The 20,103-nt window shown below is 41.5% G+C and overlaps 1 protein-coding gene across 1 annotated transcript; it reads left to right on the top strand.

The window, feature by feature from the left end:
• Positions 1 to 2: 2 nt before the first annotated feature.
• RPN2 (ribophorin II) lies at positions 3 to 19,755 on the top strand (the record flags this gene model as incomplete). Its single annotated transcript, XM_026862340.1, has 17 exons — positions 3 to 161; positions 1,894 to 1,989; positions 2,792 to 2,967; positions 3,739 to 3,814; positions 4,190 to 4,324; positions 6,380 to 6,556; positions 6,895 to 7,013; positions 7,414 to 7,519; positions 9,905 to 9,996; positions 10,869 to 10,983; positions 11,684 to 11,878; positions 12,405 to 12,491; positions 13,066 to 13,161; positions 14,313 to 14,388; positions 15,316 to 15,445; positions 17,283 to 17,368; positions 19,385 to 19,755. Coding segments are annotated over 16 exons (1,887 nt in total), but the record flags the coding sequence as incomplete, so codon positions are not given.
• Positions 19,756 to 20,103: the final 348 nt, after the last annotated feature.

The raw sequence follows: 20,103 nt of genomic DNA, 5'->3' as shown, positions 1-20,103 counted from the left end.
TCCTCGCCAGTGCCCAGGCCCTGGCCCCCAGCCACCGCCTCACCGCCCGCGACCTGGCCCGGCTGAGGGCGGCTCTGGAGCGGCCCTTCGCTGACGTGCAGGCCGCCTTCTATTCCATCGTGGGCCTCAGCAGCTTGGGGGTGCGTGTGGCGGACGAAAAGGTGAGCGGTTGCGGGGCCCAGCCCCCTCCCCGTGCTCCTCCCCCGCTGGCGCCGCCTGTCCTGCGCGCCCCAGGCCGGGCGGCTCCGCACGGGGGTTCTTTGCGGTACTGAGGAGCTGGAGGCGCAGCACAGCAGCAAAAGATGAGGCATAGTGAGTTTATCTAGCGGGCTGTGTTTTGACGGGACCGCGAGGAAAATGTGAAGCATACGTGCATTACGGTCTTAACAAGTACCAGAGCAAATAACTGGTAGTTACTGACCATCCTTCGGGTGTGCTGTTTGGATAAATTGTGTCCTTGCCAGGGCATTAATGTGCCACGGGCTCTCTTACACTTACAGCCTCTAAATGGTGTTTCAGGGCTTGCTCCTCCACAGCCTCTTGTGACATTACTGTAGCTATCAATTTGTTTCAGTGTTTTGTGAAAACGATTTCTGCCTGTGGCATGTTTGCTTTGCTGTCCTGTTAAATAGAGCACTAACTTCAGTTCTAACACTGAATCCAGCCAGGTCACATGATCTTACTATTTTTATATATAAAATATATTCTCTTGTGTGTGGACTAGAAACAAAGCTTTGTGGTATTAGCATGATGCCTTTTCATGTCTTAAAGCATTTCTAGTTTAAATGTTGCGATTTGTCCTTGTAACAGCCTGCTTACATAGGCACGCCTGCTTACCTACATGCTTACCTGTGCACCTAAGCTGTAAACATAAGTTTGCGCTTTCCTCATGAGTTCACATGGTTCAATGGTGCTAAACCATTGGAATTAATTTCTGAGTGTTGTGCATTTGCACCACAGACTCTTCGCCTGTGAGGCTCCTGAAGATGTTGCAGTTCACCACACTGCACACACCTTGCTGTGGCTGGTTACTGGTCATCTGTGGGCTAGGCAAGGAATTGCTGCTTTTATTTGTCTCAGTGTGGCTTTTGTTTTGGCAATGATAGTACAGCCTTTGCTTCTGCAGGTAAACAGTAATTTATTCCTTGAAGTTTGTGATGAGACTGTTTTTTTCTGGACAGTGTACCTCTTCACAGGGTGAGACTATTTTAAACATAAAAGGTAGTAAAAATAATACCTAGGCGTAACACTTGAACATGGAGCAATATTCCTAGGTAACTGCAGCATGAAAATCCTGTCCTACTTGAAAAGACCTATGCTCCACATACTCATACAAAATCAGTGGGTTTTGTATGAGCAGTGAAAGTCTGGGGTTATATTTCAGTTAGATTGACTGTTAAGATTCCATTTTATCTAGTTGTCGATTAGTAATAAGATGTCTACAGATGAATGAGCAGTCTCATTGCTTGCCTTCATACTCTAGCTGCTTACCCAACTTTTCTTTCTGTATGCTTTGAAATTCTATCTTCTGCATCCATTAATGATTGTGTGTGATATACAGCTGGGAAGGAAGCCCGCCCACAGAGTTTCTGTTCATCTGTTCTCTATCCTGGGATTTTTTCATACTAAATATACCCATTGGGACTTATATTTTGATAGGTTTTATAATTATACTAAATTTAAATTTGATTTCTGGTTGCCGTAGAGTTTATGTAAAAATCACATCTCTCTTAGCAGGAACCACCTTTGTTTCTGTGTAGTGCTTAGCGGAGTAGGGTCTGGGGCATTCTAGCACAGCAGTGTATGTGAAATTGTCTTAGAGTATCATTTAAATTTCCTCTCAGTGGCTTAAATCAAGGCTGTTGCTGTACATTAATTTATGTTTCTTCATAGGCTGCATGCAGTTTCATCAAATCTCATGTGGATTCCAGCAGCGTTGATTCTCTTTTCTATGCTGCACAGTCCATCCGGGTCCTATCTGGCTGTGAGGTGAGTTTGGAGCCTTGCGTTCTGAAGACAGATATTACCAAGGAAATATTTACCTTTTTCTTGGGTTTATTTTATGCGTTACTTCTACTTTTACTTTCTTTTAGTGGGTTGTACTCTGTTGTGTCTTAGGTAAATAACTTACATCTAGGAGTACTCAGTACAAAGCAAAGTGTAAAGATACAGAGTGCGTATTTGGTCCAGAGTAATTCTAAGGGGATGTTTCTTCATTAAACATTGGTGGCTAAGAAGAAAGGAGCCAGCACAATCTAGTAATATTCATAGCAGCTGTGTCAGTCAAATGTAAAGAGAAACTCGTGCTCTTGTTATGGGTCTTCCGTTGATTTCCCACTTAGGTGTAATACATGACAGAACTATTTTTGCAATGGATAAAAAAAACCCACCTAGGGTTAAAGTTGGGTGGATGATAAACTGCTTGGATGTAAACCCTGAGTTGAAACACTGCAGCAGTACAAATGCAGGCCACCCTTGCTGGGTTGTGGGTGGGTTACTCATTTTTCATTAGTACCACCAGCTGCTGCACAATGATGTGATGCCAACTGAAAAGCAATAGGAGGTTACCAGGACAGATGGGAATTGTGCGTTATCCTGGCTAATCGATAGTTGGCAGCAAAACAGGGATTTAATTAATTAAACTAGAAGTTAATGAATGATAAAGGGCTTTTTCCCAAAAACTTACGGTAGTTCACCAGTCAAATGTGTTGTTCCAGGAAGAAATCGGTGATGACTATAAGGCCTTGTTTTTTCAAGTGTGAATCAACATTTTCCCTGTGTTCTTCCTCAGGTTACCATTTCAAATGAGACCAGGGAGCTGCTGCTGGCAGCCGTCAGTGAGGATTCCTCAATCACCCAGATCTTCCATGCTGTTGGGGCCCTGAGTGGCTTTGGCCTTCCTTTAGCATCTCAGGAAGCACTTAGTGCTCTTACTGCTCGTCTTAGCAAAGAAGAAAACGTGCTGGCGTAAGTCTTTCAGACGGAAATGATGTGCTGTTGCATGTTTTTCCTCTAGGCAGTTGAATTTTGGAGTAAAGGGTATTTTAACCCTTAATTTTTTGTAATATAGACATAGTAGAATAGGTGCTGTGTTTTCATTTGCTGTATTTGTCCAGTTCATTATTGTCCCTTTGGGGAAACAAAAAATATGTTTTGGGGCTATTTTCAGTGTGATTTTGCAAATGAGTTTATGTATCCAGTTTAGTTCAAGAATAATGGTCAGTAAAAAGGAAATATCCCAAAGAAGCCACCTCTTCTTAAAAGATTCACAACAAATTATTGATTTAATACCCAGCCATGGTTCTGTGTCATTTAATGGTGCAGTAGACTTGCTGGTTTTCCTCAGCCCTGTTGTTTGTAGGTTGGGATGCCTGTACTGTGAGGTGGAAAAAAATGTGCCAGTAAGCAGAAGGAATCTTTGCATGTATCACCAAGGAATTAAGTAATTGTACTGTGAAACGAGAGAATAGAGCTTTCATTAAAAGGAGGGGAAGAAAGAGAAACTTTAGAACTTGCTTTGTTGATAGAAAACACAGATTCCTGGAAGCCTCAGTAGCAAGTCTGGGGACCTGTGCTGTGCAGGGATCAAAGTTGAGATTGAAGATCAACTGAATGCAGTAACAGCTGTTTTATACTTCATTCAGAATAGAAACTGTAGATGCTTTAATTTAAATTATGTTTGGTTTTCAAGCAAGGGAAAATCATACAATTGTTTTGTTTTGTTTGTTCTTGTTTAAGAACCATCCAGGCTTTGGAGACGGCATCTTACTTGTCCCAGCAGGCAGATCTAAGTGGCATTGTTGAGGAGATAGAGGTAGGAACATGCTGTGCTCTCTAATTATTCAGGAATTTGTTAGCCTCCATAGCACTAAAAGATGTATTAATGTGTAACAAAATGAAAAACCAGTCTGGCTAATTCTTTGCCTGTATGGTGTGGGTTGGCTTCACTCTTCCTTTCAAGGAGATACTTCTGAACTTGTACTGTTTCACAGTGGACTGAAACACAAAAAGTATTACTTTTAAATACACCAAAGGCCGAAGGTTTCTTTTTCTTCCTGTTTCTAAATGACTATTTCAAAAATACATCAGTGATCCCATACAGATACTCTTGATTGCAGGTCTAGCAGTAGTATTAGCTTCTGTGGATCTTCTAGAATGCAATTTAAATTTTAATAACTCTTTCTTTCAGGATCTTGTTGCTCGCCTGGATGACTTGGGTGGAGTTTATCTGCAGTTTGAAGAAGGAATTGAGACTACTGCACTGTTTGTTGCTGCTGCCTATAAGCTGTCAGACCATGTGGGTACGGAGCCAGCAATGAAGGAGGTCTGTATCTGCCTTTTCCTCCCTTGCACACTGTAGCTCACAAAAGGATCTGCCTGGTCCCTGTTGTGCAGTACAAGAGGCTGGTATAACTGGGTAGAATTTCTACTGGAAAAAATAATGAGCACACTCGGTGAAAAGGGACATCTTGGGGGAATGCTAAGTAACAGAATCTAGGAGGAAATTCCACCTTCGAGATCACAGGCTGAATTTGGTTTGTTTTTTCTTTTTCAAATGTACAGAAGGAAATTGCAAGTGAGGCCTAGTTTTTCTTTGTTTATTGAGACAAGCTGTTGGAAAAAATCCCCTCTTGTTTCAGAGTTTGTTCTGGTGTTTGGCACTTGTCTAGCACTTCTCAGCCTTTCAAAGTGTTTTGCAAATGTTATTTATCTGTGAGGAAATGCAGGCACCCTAGTTTGGGGTGCCTGAAAGGGAGACAACCATAGTACTATACGCCTACAGGAATCCAGATGCAAAAAACTTTTTGTCTAAAATGAAAGACTGTTGGAAATTCCTTTTGAGCTTGATTAAGCTAGAAATCATTACTGCAAGCTATCCACTTAGTAATATTTTTCCACAACAAGTGAACTGAGTTGGATATACTTTTGATTGAGAGTGGCAGCTCCCTGAAGCAGAAGCCAAAGTGGCAGGGTTGAGACAGAAGCCAATGTAAGACATCTGAGTTCATTCCTGGCTCTCTTCCACGCTGCTGCCAAACAGACTAATGCAAAGTAATTTTGATGTCATTTTTGAGGTGGTGATTCTGCTATACACAATTCAAACTGTCAGCGTCCAAATGATGTTTAAAAAAAGACCAATTAAGGAAAATTGTTTAGTGTTGCTTCAGAATTGTGCTGTCAGAAGGGCTATTGTTGGGGTTTAAAGCTTTATCTTCTGTGAATGGTGAGAGTTGCCTCCAGAATGCCACAAAACTCTCTTTAAAAATTAACATGCAGTATTTGAAATAATACCTCCCTTTTCTCCCTGCACAGTTTAAATCAGAGTGTCACTTGCTGATTAGGGTCTGGAATTATGCCATGCTCTCCATATAAATGAAAAACACTGCAGAATTAGCACTACTCAGGACTTCTCTAGCATCTGTCTGGACGCTTTCTCTAGTTGTGATGCACATTGGTGGTCATTAATACAAGTAGAAGGGTGAAAATTTGAGATGCAGTGGATTTCATTCAGAAGTGTTCTTTGAGGATTACTAAGTTGTATGCCTGTTGCTGTATTTGGGATTGTATTTGGTTATTCTAATTTCTGATTAGAATTTAGCCCACACTCCTTTGCTTGGATCAAAGTACAGGTAACCAATCCCTCTGTTTTCCAGACTAGCAGGGAGTGATGGAAGAATCTGAATATGGCATACCCTGCGGAGTGTGGCACAGACGCACTAGCGCTGCAAAGCCAGACTGCAGAACCAGCTGGGGGAGGCAGTCCCACTCCTACTTCGAAGAGGACAAATTAGCTTTGGCACATCCCAGGGCCAGAGCTGGCTCTGTGCTCCTAGTGGTACTGCTTTAAAGCTAATCCTCTTAGCTTGAGGACACTGCTGAGCCTAAGGGGATAAGCCTGCATGAGCCTAGACTGGCTCCTTCCAGAGTCTTTAGGATGCTTTGCATCAGTGCTCCGTGGCCTTCCCAGCTTGGCAGATAGCCAGGACACCTAGCCTGGTCCTTCTCCACTGTATGGAGACAATTGTACAGCTCCTGGAGCCAAATTGTCATTTTGCAGCTGCACACAGTCTGGACAGTTGAGCTGATGGTACCTTCCATTCTGAAACACGTAGTTTGAAAAGGTAGATCCAAATTCTGGTTTTGAAAGTTTGTAGCACAATTACAGCAATTGTGGTTGGAACCTCCCAGCCAAGAATAAGAATGCTAATGTAACATTCAAAAGGTAGCTAATTTTGGGTTACCTCATCACTTTAGTTATTTTTAAAGCAAGTGGGAAATTAAACAGTCTTTATGAATGATGATTTTATTAATAACATACTGAGCCAGTTTGCAATGTTGTGGTAAGCTGCTGGTGCTTATATGTGATTTACTTTTTCAGGATCAAATTATCCAGTTGATGAATGCAATTTTTAGCAAGAAAAACTTTGAGACACTCTCAGAGGCCTTCAGTGTTGCTTGTGCCGCAGGTTCTTTATCCCGGAACCGCTACCACGTGCCTGTCATTATTGTCCCCGAGGGGCCTGCAGCTGTGTCTCACCATCAGCCTGTACTCAGGGTGAGTCCTTAGCCCAAAATCTTAACTCTTGGCTCAGTCTTTAGTATTGTAGGTCTGGGCTGACTGAATATGTAAGGTGACATATTTAATTTTTAGCTCCAGGACTCAGGTTCCCGTAGATCTGGGCTTTTAGTGCTTTTATGAAGTGCTTCTTGGGAACATCTGCTGGGTACAGGCTTTAGCTTTCCCAGTTATGTTAGAAAGAATGAGATAAATCTGGGATGCTGAGCAGGGGAGAATTCTGGGTGTATAATACAGAGGGGTAGGAGTCATCTGTGTTCCTGCATTCCTTCTGGGACAAGGGGTTTCATGGAAATTCTTTTTTTTTTTTCTTGTAGCTGCAAGTGACCAATGTTATGTCCCAGCCACTGACTCAAGCTTCTGTAAAACTTGACTATGCCAAGTCTGTGTCTAGCAAAGCTACTGTCCTTCAACAAACACCATTTTCTCTGTCAGGGTAAGAAAATAATCTTATTTTTACACTTTGTAAGGCAAACAGGTGTTGTTTAAACAGTGTTAGACTTAGGTGTTCTTCCACCAGAGAAACGTTTTTATGATGGAAAACTTAAAGTGCTGTAGTTGCATTTTATTAGCAATGGGTTACTGAGCGCATTTGGTAGTGACAGTGAATTTCTGTTGCTTTTTATTTTGATTGGGAGTGGGAAATTGCAATGTTCTTTTGACTTTGGGGGGACTTGGAAGAATGCTTTTCCTGCTGCACTTAGCAATCTTAGTTTTGTTCTCCATTTTTCTGCTTAATCTAGTGTATTTGGAGACTTCTTAGTCGCAACATGTTACCTATTTATAGGCTGTTAGTGTCCTAGAGGATACTTAACACCTTGCTTTTTCTGTTACAGGGATGTCTTTGAACTGAACTTCATGAATGTGAAACCTGCAAGTGGTTATTATGATTTCTCCGTCAGTGTTGATGGAGATAAGCGTTTTATTGCTAATAAAGTTGAGGTGGGTATGCTTTTTGATGGCATTTTAATTATGTGCCTATTCATTGAAACAGCTTTTTATTTATACCTGTTCAGGATATTACCAGTTGTATGGCATTTTATCTCATGCTTTTCTGTTTTTTGATTCAGCATTATGACCAGGAACCAGATTAATATATGATCAAAAGAGATTTCTGTACATTTCAGAACAGACTTATTTAGATGCTGATCTGACAGCATACGAACAAAGGCTAACAGTGGGGCTGTTTATATAGCAGCCCAAAGTAGCTATGCAAAAATGATTAGTGAGAGTGTCAGTTCTTCAGAGCATTCAAAATTTGAGTCTGTAAATCTCAAGGCTTGGCTAGCAGTTGTCTGGTGGTTGCCTGATGTATGGATACTGAGCTTTTGTTTTTGTCTTTGTATAAGCTCTAGAGCCCTAGAAAAGAGTCAGGGGGGTCTTTTGGCATCTCCTAACTGTATATGGTGATGCTTTTGTAGTGGAGAAACAGTGACCAAAGCAAATGGTCTTCATTTCACGCATACATGCATACACCTTTTTGTTGGCAAAAGCTGTTATACCACACCTTTCTAAAGAAGAATTCTATATCAACACTCAGAGTTTTACTTTACTCAAGTTTGTTAGAGTGAAAAGAATGTGACCTCTGTGACTATTCATACAGTCATCCCGGTACCAACAGCTGAGCATGCTCATCTCCAAAGATGTCTATTCCCAGGGTTAGTTTTTGCCCTCAATTGCCTATTTAAGGAAAGGAATAGCTTATAAAGTCTTCCAACACAGTCAGCTTGCAGTGGAGGAAGACACTTGTTTACAACTGCTGACCTTTACTCTGTGTATCAAATTGATGTTGTCATTGTAGTAGTAATGGCACTTAGGAGTGTCAAAAGGGGATTGATTGGTCCTGCTTAAGCTTGCTACTGGCACACAGAGGTACGGGTAGGAATGGATTAACGCTGGGGCGGCTTTCTGTGAACCGCTTCTAATAAGACACATTGTTACGGGGGAGGACTGCTGGGGGAGCTGCTTTTTTTCCTTACTGTTATTAGCATTAATTGTCCTTAATGCACCATCGTTTTGACAGTAATGAGCTAAACCAGTGGGTTATTACTCTGTCAGAGACTACATTTCCTGGCATTAAAATATTTGAGAGATGTTTGTGTACTGTTCGGTTGGAGGGGCTCTGTGCAACAGCTCTGAGTTGCCGTCATGTAATTTTTTTGAAATTAATATTTCATTAGTCCATCTTTTTTGCTCCCCTCTTGGAACAAACTAAGGCTTTACTAAAGTTAGCCTGAATAGTCTACATGTTAATGGATCCATTTTCAGGGGTAACCTCTATCTTAAATTACACTTTTTGTTGTAAAGGAACTGCCAAGATTGTTGTGTTTGAAGTCTGACCTGAATAGTTTGGTTTGTGTTTCTACATATTTTTCCCACAGGTTCCTTGTGAATTATTTGTCAGGGTGAGGCTGTGGGGCTGATTCACATGAGTAAACCTGTAATAACAAATTGTAGTATAAGATGAAAAATATCTTGGCAATGAAACTTTAATTCTCATCGGGAGCATTTGCAAGCTGTGAGAACAAATGTGCTAATTAAAAACTACAGACTGCAGTAACTGCTTATGTTTGAGAGGAGGGCTGAAATCAGTCAAACCCACCAAGGTTCACTGCCTAGATGGTCTGTGGTTTGGGACTGGGGCGAGGGCAGGAAGTCATTTCTCTGCTTGGGGTTTATACTGCACTTAGCACAGAGGAGTGTGATAAATGACAGGGCCTTACTGGCTGCCCTGCACTAAGTGATAAATGCTGTGACTCTGAAGGAGAGTTTGCTGAACAAAGTGCAGGTCTGAAGGAATGCTTTGGCTTTTGCCTGCTGGTAATAAAATCAGCAGAAACCTGTTAGGCTTTAGGAGCCAACAGAGGCATAACTCGTTGCTGTCCAGAGACCTCTCTCGTCTCAGATTGCTATCCAGTAAACAGAAGTACGTGTGCACATGCAGTTTTAAGTTGTATCTCATGTGATGTGATTTTTAATAGCTAGTTTCTGTTAGTTCAAAAGGAAAACTAGTTCATTTGGATAGTTGAATTGTTTCATTGAAGACGGCTCTTCAAAGGGCGGCTAACTCCAGCATGGCTGAGAAGTGTGTCTTCAGAGCTGGCTGCTTGTGCAGGGAGGAATGGGGTGGGTTAAGGTTAGTGACTGGTGCATGAGCTTTGCCATAAGGTCAGTTGCTGTAAATCCGCCTGTTAGGTTCTGTCTTTGGCTTAGTGTAAGACCCCTTTTGGGGAAGGGGACAGAAGAACTAAAGATTCTGCAGTGAACTTGACCATAATTAGTATGTGCAGAGTACTCTGAGTAATTTTCTGTTGTGGTTTGTTGCAGCTGAAAGTAAAAGTTTCCACAGAAGTTGGGATTACTAATGTAGATCTTTCTACTGTGGATAAAGATCAGAGCATTGCGCCAAAAACAACCAGGTAAAATGGCTTGGGGTGTGTGATCCTTTAAGGGGCAACTCTGGCTCTGGACTGGAGGTCTTCTGAGCTTTACCTACTTCAGCTAAAACAGAGGAGTCTTGTATTGGAGTAATACAGAGTTACACCCATGCTGGTTCTCTTAAACCTGTGAGTTCATAAGGAGAATACTCATTATTTTTATAGGTGGTTTTCCTTAATACTGAAATAAGTACTAACAGAAGCCTGGCAACCTGAGTCTTCTGTTCCTTTGTTGGCATCTCTCCATAGCAAAAGCAAGTTAAAAGAATTGTATTAATGTTTCTGGTATTATTGGGCTTCAGTAGAGATGCTGTAAAGCAACATGTACTCTGTATTTGGGGGTGTGGCTGTACCACTGCTAGGTGTACTTGAACTTCACTAGTTTTTAACTGACATCAGAACATAATGTATGGAGTTTAACAGCCTCACTGAGGCCCCTCTGTGTGTTGATACAGCCTTCCTGTGCTGAAGTTTGAATGTCTGTTTTTTCTGTTCTGCTGCCATCACACTTTTGGTTGTAGCATAGCCTTGGCTAAATGGAATGTAGGGTCTAGTATTAGCAAAACCTTCTGGTAGTTCTTTGAACCTTATAACAAACAACTGTTTTACTTGAAAACTTGACAAGGTATGTAGCTCACAAAAATCCTACTAAGAAAATTCCATTAATTTCTTTTAATGAAATTTCATGGTGGAAGAGAAAGACATGTTTGTTCACCTGTCTTTCTGATAAAATAGCTTATCTGTGCTGAGTAGACTGCAGTACTGCTAAACAGGCTTGCATGCCTTGTTTTCTTTGAACACCAGGCCTTCTCTTGGAAGATCACCTCAGTTGTGTTTGGTTTTTTTCCTCCTAGGGTAGCTTACCCAGCAAAAGCCAAGGGCTCATTCACTGCTGACAGCCATCAGAATTTTGCTTTATCCTTCCAGCTGGTAGACGTGAACAGTGGAGCTGAACTCATCCCTCACCAGGTTAGGACAAATTTTTGTAATGGCTTTATCACCAAGATGTTCCATCTTGAAGCATCTGAGGTGACAGTTGCTCTTGAAAAGATTTGATAGGTTTTGAGAAGCCTTATGCTTCTGACATGGACTGTGAAAAATGACTGATCTTGGTAGATAGGAGGGGGATTCAGTTCATTTGTTTAGGCTGTATGTTAATTGAAGCCTCTTCAGACTCTGGTACTGTGTCTTATTTAACTTAAAATGAGTGCAGATAGCCTGCACCGTTAAAGAACGCTTCTGATTTTTTAATACAAATTGTTTGCTGAAAAAGTCCTCAAATGTAGACATTTTTTGTAACATTTTTTTCTGTATAAAATAGCAAAAAAAAAAAAAAGGAAAAAAAAAACCCAACACCCCGCACAACAAAAATTATATATGCATACCTCCCTGTTGTGTGCTATTGCATATACCTTGCTGAGTAACACTCAAGTGTATTGCCCTGTACCCCAAGTGGGCCACTGGATGGTCTGGTCCTGTGTTAATATTTTACTCGCAGAAACATAGAACTTATTTGATTTGCAGGGATCTGTATGCCCCAACCCCCAGTTTATACTCCAACTTCGGTTAACGTGGTGCTTTTTTGATTTGGGGGTAAATCTCTCATTTCACTGGCATTTGTAAACGCACTATGAAATATTCCAGAAATGCTAACAATCTTTCCTTTCAGACTTTTGTCCGACTTCATAACCAAAAGACTGGCCAGGAAGTAGTGTTTGTTGCAGAACCAGATAACAAGAATGTATACAAGTTTGAACTGGATACATCTGAAAGAAAGAGTGAATTTGACTCTGCCTCTGGTACCTATACTCTTTACTTGATAATTGGAGATGCCACTCTGGAAAATCCAATCTTGTGGAATGTGGTATGTAGCTGGAAGTGTGGTGATGTGGTTTTGAGATTACAGGCAGTTTTACAGGAGGGTGTGGTACAGGCTTGGAAGAAAAAAGCTCAAATGTTTTGTTCGTTCTAGTGAACTAGAATCCTTTGGGCCATTTATGGGCTCTGAGGCTTGCTGTTTTATTTAAAGTATTTAAGTAAGCATCAAAGCAAGACTGAAGTGAATATTCATTTCATCGTGTGGTGAAACAGCAACTTCGGAATCTTTGTAGGTTTGATTGTAATTTCACAGCAAGCATTTGAAGGTTTATCCTTTCTGTGTTTGCTGTGCTGGAAATAAGTCTAATTCTTAGTGATGGGTGAATGGCATTGCTTCTTAATTCCTTCTTTTAAAATTGCTTCTTAAAATCTGATGGCTTTTTTCCTAGTTTCCTTTAAAAATCATGTCAGTAGTAGATTGACAAATAAGGAAATAAGCCACAGTAATGGAACAGGTTTTATAAAACTTTTAATATGTTAAGATCAAACTTCATGAGGCTGCTTCATTTCAGGCTGATGTGGTAATCAAATTCCCAGAAGAGGATGCACCATCTACAGTCCAATCCAAGAACCTCTTTGTTCCCAAGCCTGAAATCCAGGTACAGTCAAAAACAAAAACTAGGTGCAGAGATGAGGGGCTAGTCCTACTAGTATTATTTGTTCTTATCGTAATTTATTTTTGAAAAGTCATCTCTCATTTAAAAAAAAATAAAAAATGTATAAGTAACGTAATTAAAGAAAGACCAGAGTTACTGCTTAATGGAAAGGAATCTGTTGCAGTCCTCTGGAGGATGAATAAATAAGCTGGGTGTCCTACCTGTGAGAGAGAAACTGCTGTCACTGAGAAGATTCAGACATGAAAATTTGACTAGGTTAGCACCACAGAGAGCTCTCTGCTTCTGAAGATTTCTCTTGCTTCTTTCCAGCCATCTGTGCTGATGGCAAGCTAACAGGTACTTCTGTGAGCACAGGAAGTTCACTGTGCGAGAGATCCACTGTGCAGAGGCTGGAATAAATGCTATTTTAAAGAGTCTGTCTTCGGTTTAAGAGGAATGCTTAACATCCAGGGAAACGTCTGGGAACAGCACCGGGGCTGCAGCTGGCCCTCCAGGGAGCTGAGAAGCTGCTCTGTTGGAATACTCCTGGTTATGACTTGGTTTTGTTTGTTTGCAGCACCTCTTCAGGGAACCTGAGAAGAGGCCTCCCACTGTGGTATCTAATACTTTCACAGCATTGATTCTCTCCCCCCTGCTTTTGCTGCTCATTCTGGTGAGTGAACTGGGCCACAGAAGAACATTTTTTCCTATCCAGTCTGAAGTCCAGACTTAGGAGGTTGGCCAGCTAAACTTCTTACTAAAACATTAATTGTGACTAGCACAGCAGTGCTGGAGTCATAGTTAGCAAATGTTAGTGCAGAATGTTGATCTGGTATTGTCACTTTACTATACTGTTGTTGAGTTTATAGTCAAAACAGAAAAACACTGCTGCCAAGTAGAAGTGGGGTTTTTCCAGTGTGCTTCTGCTAGAGATGTTGAATAACAGTAGGCAGATTAAGTTATAACTGACATAAACTTCCACAGGAAAACATAAAAAAGCAGTGATTCTGTCTTGCCCTTAATAACAACATCTGTGTTACTTAATCCTATCAGACTGATTCCCATGTATGTATGGACATAATTAAAATTTCTGTGTCTGTAGTTGAAACATCTACTGCTACTCACTGTATCATCAAATCAGTGTTTTGAACTTAATGCAATACAAAATCTCATCTAGTCAAATTAAATTAGTCCTTATTTGGACAATGAAATTGATCCCTTATCTGCTTGGCAGTAATTTCCCATTAGCTAGTCTCACTGAAAGCTGGCATTTGGTCGTGTCCAGTGCTCTCTGGAGTTCACAGTACATGTTGATCACACTTGAATGAAAAATCTCTTTGCTGCTGCTTCCGTTTCCCATTCTTCTTAGCTTTCCCTTTTGTACTCTAAAAACTGATGTTGATTTTATGAGCAAACATCTATCTGTGGCTGTTCTTTTGCTGAGTCCAAGCCCAGAACCTTACCCTTTTTTGTCTTTTTAATTGTAACTAATTCACATGGATAGCAATAGCATTGTTTTATTTTTCTGGAAAATGTAGATTTGGAGCAATACCCTCTCATCACTTTAAGAAAGATAATTGAGGAACTGCATTTGGGCAATCAGAAGCAGCAGGAGAAATTTTCACTACAGGAGTTCCAACAGTGCTGTCTTTAGCAAAATGAGTACTCTGTCCTCTTGTAGTAGTAAACAAGTGCTTCTGTAGAGAATACACTGTATTCATTGAAGAACTTAAAGTAAGCAGGCTTGAAAGATACTGAAGGTTAAAATAAAAGCTTGTGTTTATAAGGCTGTTGTAACTCAGGCTTTGTTTCTTTTCCTTTTAGTGGATAAAGATAGGGGCCAACATCTCCAACTTCAGCTTTGCTCCCAGCACCATTGTTTTTCACCTGGGACATGCTGGTAAGTGTCAGAGGCTTTCTGCTTTGTTTGACCTTCTCACCTGGGAGTTACAGATGAGAGCCCTGGTGGTTAATGGGCTTGCAGTCTATTATCTATAATGACATAATAGCATAACATTTGTTCTCTTGTTTTCATCTGCCTTCCTGCTTTTCATGATTGTTAATATGGTGATAAACCTGTTTTGGCCATCAGTTTATAACAGCTGTCATTATCTGGGCTCCTCTCTCACACCATTTATCTGTACTTAATAGAACTTCTTATTTCCAGAGGTCACACTTTCTTTATTGCATGTTTATCCTTTGTAAGCAGGGAGTTTCAGTGGGGATTGAAACCTGTGGGACTGCCATCTACACTGAAAGACTACATCTTTTCTTTGAAGCTCTCCCTATGAAAGCTTTTCTTGTTCTTTGGCTGGACCAATTCTTTTTCATCAGTTTTATTGTGCCCTTGGTTGCACAGTTATTTACTCTCAGTAGAATTTTAAAAAGCAGAGCAGGTTGGGAGAACATTGGATCTACTGTTTCCCAAATGACAGTGTGTTGCTTAATCCAAGCCATTTTCCTTGGAAGCTTTATAAAGCTGTAAACTCCTACAGATGTGCAAAGGTTAATATCCTCTATTGAAATCTAGAGTATCCTTCTCATTTTAATAGCCTTTAATGTCTATAATATGTCCATAATTCTGCCACAAGAGGGTTGGTTGCAAGCCATCAGTGTCACATTTTTCTCCAGTATGGAGACCCAGATGCCTTCTTCCCCTGGCAATAATGTATAGTCTTTAGATCTGCCATTTTAGAGCTTCAGAGATGAGATAGAAACCAAATGCTCAGGCCTGGCAGTACAACATAACAATTGTTCTGAGGATAACAAATGGTTGGTCTTTCAAATGTAATTTCAACCCTGGGCTCCTCTTTTTTTTTTTTAACAGCAATGTTGGGACTCATGTATGTCTACTGGACTCAGCTTAACATGTTCCAGACTCTGAAGTACTTGGCTATTTTGGGTGGTGTCACATTCCTGGCAGGCAACAGGATGCTGGCTCAAAAAGCAGTAAAACGGTAAGCCAGGGACGGATGTGTTGGTGGGAGCTGCTTTTAAAATCAGCGGGGAGGAGATCACATTGATGCTATCGTGTGTCAGTAACTGATACGGTAACAAACGCTGCTTTTGGTTCTTGGATCTGGTGCGTGGGGATGAGCTGCTCGGTCCCACTTTTCTGCCTGTTTTCAGAATAAGGGCATGAACTGAACAGGGCAATGACCTGCTCTCTCTGAGATCCAGCTAACTGCTCCTTCAGAGAGAATGGTCTGTGTGGCCACTGGCTGAAGCCATCAGGCACACAGAAAAAGCAAAGGATCGCGAGTATGTGCACTTTGACATGGAGAAACCCAGATTTGGAGACACATTCACTGACAGATTTGTTGTACTACATGATATATCAAGCTCTTACAGTATTGTTAGATAATAAAAGCCACTATAAATACAGAAGAAGCCCAGCTCTTCTGTAGCGGTGCTTGTGAGATAAATTTTTAAGAGGAAGAAGGTAAGGCAGGGGTGTCTTACTGCTGTCTTCCCCTGCCTAAAGGGGAATTGTAGAGAAAAGGGAAGCAGATGCTTATTGGAGGTGTGCAGCAACAGACAGAGGGCAATGCATGCAAGCAAAACCATGGAAGATTTGCTAAATGTTAGGGATACAACATTCATTTCTGTATGGGCACAGTTGTGTCTTCTGCCCCACAGTGTCTCGTGACTGTGCCCTGGCTTAGGCAGCCTGCAGGCAGTTTGACCCAAGCTTCTAATACAGTGCATTAATTAGAGGTCGATCTGTTCCCTCTCCTTCACTTCTGCCACATGGGGTTTCCATGTGAGACTTAAGTTTTAGCCTTTTTGTACTAATGTAGAGTTTGGCTTTGAAGATGATCTTACTGATCTGCTTTGCCATCAAACCTGCACTTTTCTTAATTTCCCCTCTTTGACCCGCTAGGAGTTGTTTATCTTTGCATACCTGTTTGCATAGGTATCCCTGGGTTCTCACTTTTTTTGACTACACATTATTAAAACCAGAACAAGAGCTGTAAAAAACCCACAAGAATATGATTTTCAGTGGTTTTGCACTGATTTGTTTGCTTTAAAACATCTCTACTTGCATGGCTGTAGCAGGGAGGATGATTGTTGTAATCAACCCTTGTCATACCATCCTCCCAGCTTTCCCAGCCTTGCTCCATTGGGTGTCCGTCCCTCTCCACTGTGGTGCTTTCTCTTATTAGCATAACAGTTCCTACTGGGATTTTGTTGCCAGTGGGGCTATGTTATGTCATTTAATAATATTTCTTTTTAAAATTAAAGAGTAATGATAAAATCATTATTAATTACAGATTGCCTAGGATACAGATTTGGGGAAAAAGAATACAATGAAGCTTACTTCTAAGCATCTTTGCTCAACCAGGGCTTCTGTTAGCACATAAATGCAGGTGGTTGGTTCCTATTTCAAAACACTGCAGGGGGTGTCTGTGCTTTTTCACTGTAAATGACATGAAGCTGCAACTACAATGGTAAATTTGAAAGTAAAACTTCTACCTTAGGCTAAAGTTAAACCCTTTGTACATGACTTTAAAGTTCAAAAAGACAGCTTTTTGTTAAGCACTGCTAGCTTGTCTCAGATCTTGAAGTGCAGTGGTAATTAACTAGATTGCACTTTGAGGTAAAGCTGCTGTTCCACTATTGGGACCGCTGGTGGGTGTGGGAAGGGGACTGTATAAACCATCATTTTACAGAAGTTACCAGAAGGCCTGGTTTTGCTTTTTGCATTTCTGTCACTGGCTCTCATTGCTGGAGCAGGGCTGCTATCCTCCTTCCTATCTTCTCTGAACCTTTCTCCCTCTCTCCTTTTGGCAGGATCGCTGCAGAGCAGAGCAGTAGGTTGGCAAAGTATAGAACACTGCGGTAAAAAGGGGTTTTTCTAGTGACCAGCTCTTCTAGAAGTAAGGGCCTTTTTGGAATTTGCCTTTCCTGGGCATGGTACCTGTTTCATTTCACTTCATCACTCACTCCTTGTACAAAGATATCTGAGCTGAAGCTGCTTCCTTCCAACATTGCTTATTGGGCTTTAAATCAGTCTTTGGGTGTCCTTGGCTACAGCTGGATTTGCATATTAGCAGTCCATGTCCTCTGACACTAAATTGCTTTTGTATGAGTTCCTTAATCGTCTGAAGTCTGTATGGTAATATGTGCACATGTGAGTATGCTGATCAGGTGATGAAATAAATCTAGTTTAAGCAGTATTGTTCCTGTAGTAAATTATTAGCAATGTTGGCTGGAGGAGAACATGATGAATATGACTGATATCTGGGCTGTTCCCATCCTGCTGTTGGTACTCCCTATCCCCATCTGCAGTATTCTGGTTATTCATCTGCCAGGCACTCTGACTGCTGAATTACATCCTCTCTTGGGGTGGCGAGAACTCCGTGTGCAGCAGAGCTAGGTCAGCACCACCTCAGTTCAGCTGAGAACATGACCTAATCCAGGGCTCGCCCTCCCATTAGACTGAACTGGTCAGTGTGGCTCCGTTGGTGGCAGCAGCCAGCCCCCTCTATTCAATACAATCATCTGATAGGTCTCCATGATCACTTACCAGTGCAAAGCCCTTCGTTTCCTTTCATTCTGAGCAGGTAAGGTCCCAGTTTGCTCTATCCACAGTGGCGTAGGAACAGGACTGCCTGCCACTTTGCATGCTGCCCAGTTCTGAAGGTGTGTGTGTGGCTTCATTCCTCATTCAGTGCCCTGTTTTATTATGGGGAAGGGAGAGAGCATCTGGGACAAGTTCTGTGATGAGACTGAAATCACTGTACAACGTGCTGCACTGGTACATCTCATGTCTCATGCTCATAGTGCTTCATGCACACACACAGTGTAGTGAAGAGAGTTCGTTTTTTGTGGTGCAAAACAAAACCAAAGTGGGTGGCTGCATCACAGAAACAGCATGCACTGTGGGGTAAGCTCCTGTCTGCAGATCAGATAGCATCAAGGATGGTTTAATGAAAATTACCTATGGAGAATTTGGCATCATGTCCCATAGAAAAACACCCTGTTACTATCTCTTCTCTCCCCAGAGTGTTTTGAGGTATTTGAGCACAGAACAAGCTATGATGAGTAACTGGAGATGGCTGTGGCTTGTTCTAGTAGGTGAATGCTGGCTGCATCCTGGCCATGTTTGCTGGTGCTGTTCTGGTCCTTGGATGCTTTTTTTACCACAGCTTTGGTCCAGTGGTTTTCAACTTTTTAGTGGCCTGTTACCAAATTCCTCACAAGTGTGTTCTCCACAGCTTTTATGTTTTCTGTTTCTCAGCCCGTATTTTAACTGCTTAATTCCCTCTGGGCTGTGAGTAATCCTGGAAGATCTTGCAAATAACTTATTCACAAACTGTAAGTTAAGTTTTGCTGCCATGTGCAGTCACAAGCATTTGTCCTTATTGCTGGGTTTTCTGATGCCACAGATAAACATCAGTATTGTTACCAATGGACTGTCAGGTGCTCAGCACCCATGGCTATGCCTGTGTCTGGAATCTTGGAAGAGAACCCCAAAAAGATGGGTCTGCTGTGCTCTCGTTAGCAAATTTCATCTTCCTGGGGATGTGAAGATATTTTCTTTGTGTTTACATGGACCAGCTGATTCCAAGTGGATAGATTGGCCCAATTTAAAGTAAAAGAGTGGTTAAGGTACCTGCAGGCTTTCCATTCAGCCCTGCTTTTTTCTTCAGTTCTGTAATTTACAAGGCTCATTCATCCCTTTTGCACCAGAAATTAACCTTCATTTTGTCTGACTGTTTCCATCCTTGAATTTAGTTCCATTGCAGTACTGATTTTATGATCCTGATAAGCTTCTCAAAGGAAGCTTATCTGACAAAGTTCCTTTGAGAGAGAATGAGGGTTCTGGGGACACTGTACAAGAAAGTGCTTTGTTGCCTGGAAGAGTTAATTTTTTTGATTTTTCTTTCCAGGACACACTAGTACCAGAAGAATGGAAGAAATGGGGAAAAACAAAGCAAATGCCTTCAGAACAGAAGTGATTAAATAACTGTAAGACCAGAAGAAGGAAGGGAGAAGCAGAATTTTTTTTTATATTAAGTCAAAAGGGTGCCAGTTATACTTTTTTAAAAACCTGATTTTCATCGTTGTGTTCATGCTACTTCCATACTTCATATGGATCTAGAAAATCCTTTCTTCCCTGGATCCTACCCCCTTTTTCTCGCAGGACATTTGAATTTCCTTTAGAAAAAAGAGGAAGAAGAAAATACATTTCTGCCTTTCCCCAAATTTCCTCTCCTTATCCTACAAGATTTGTGAATAAAGAGGAAAGAATGGTCCTGAATTTTGTTTTTTGGCTGTCTCAGAGGCTGTGATTGGAAGTTGGTCTCACATGAGAATGAAAAGAGCTTTTTCTGGTGGGTAATTTTGTGTGAGTCATTGCTGTGTGAAGCTTCCTGTTCTTTCATGTCCTTTCCCAGAGGGACATGTTATTGGGGAGGACTTCCCACCCCTGCCTGTCCCTTGTGTGCCACTGTCATCTGCATTTCTCCGCTCATGACAGTTCTCTCTGACTTCAGGATGGCGCCAGGCTGGGCTGTGCTGAGTTGCTGTGGGCCTGCGGGGCTCAGGCAGGAGGAGTCCTGGGGGCCTGGCCTTTGCTCAGAGCCAGCTGCAGTGCTGGCGGGCCTGG

Source organism: Athene cunicularia (genome assembly GCF_003259725.1).
Source record: "Athene cunicularia isolate RWA chromosome 20 unlocalized genomic scaffold, athCun1 chr20_part1, whole genome shotgun sequence".
Taxonomy (NCBI): Eukaryota; Metazoa; Chordata; class Aves; order Strigiformes; family Strigidae; genus Athene; species Athene cunicularia.
This window is presented reverse-complemented; position numbering and strand designations above follow the sequence as displayed.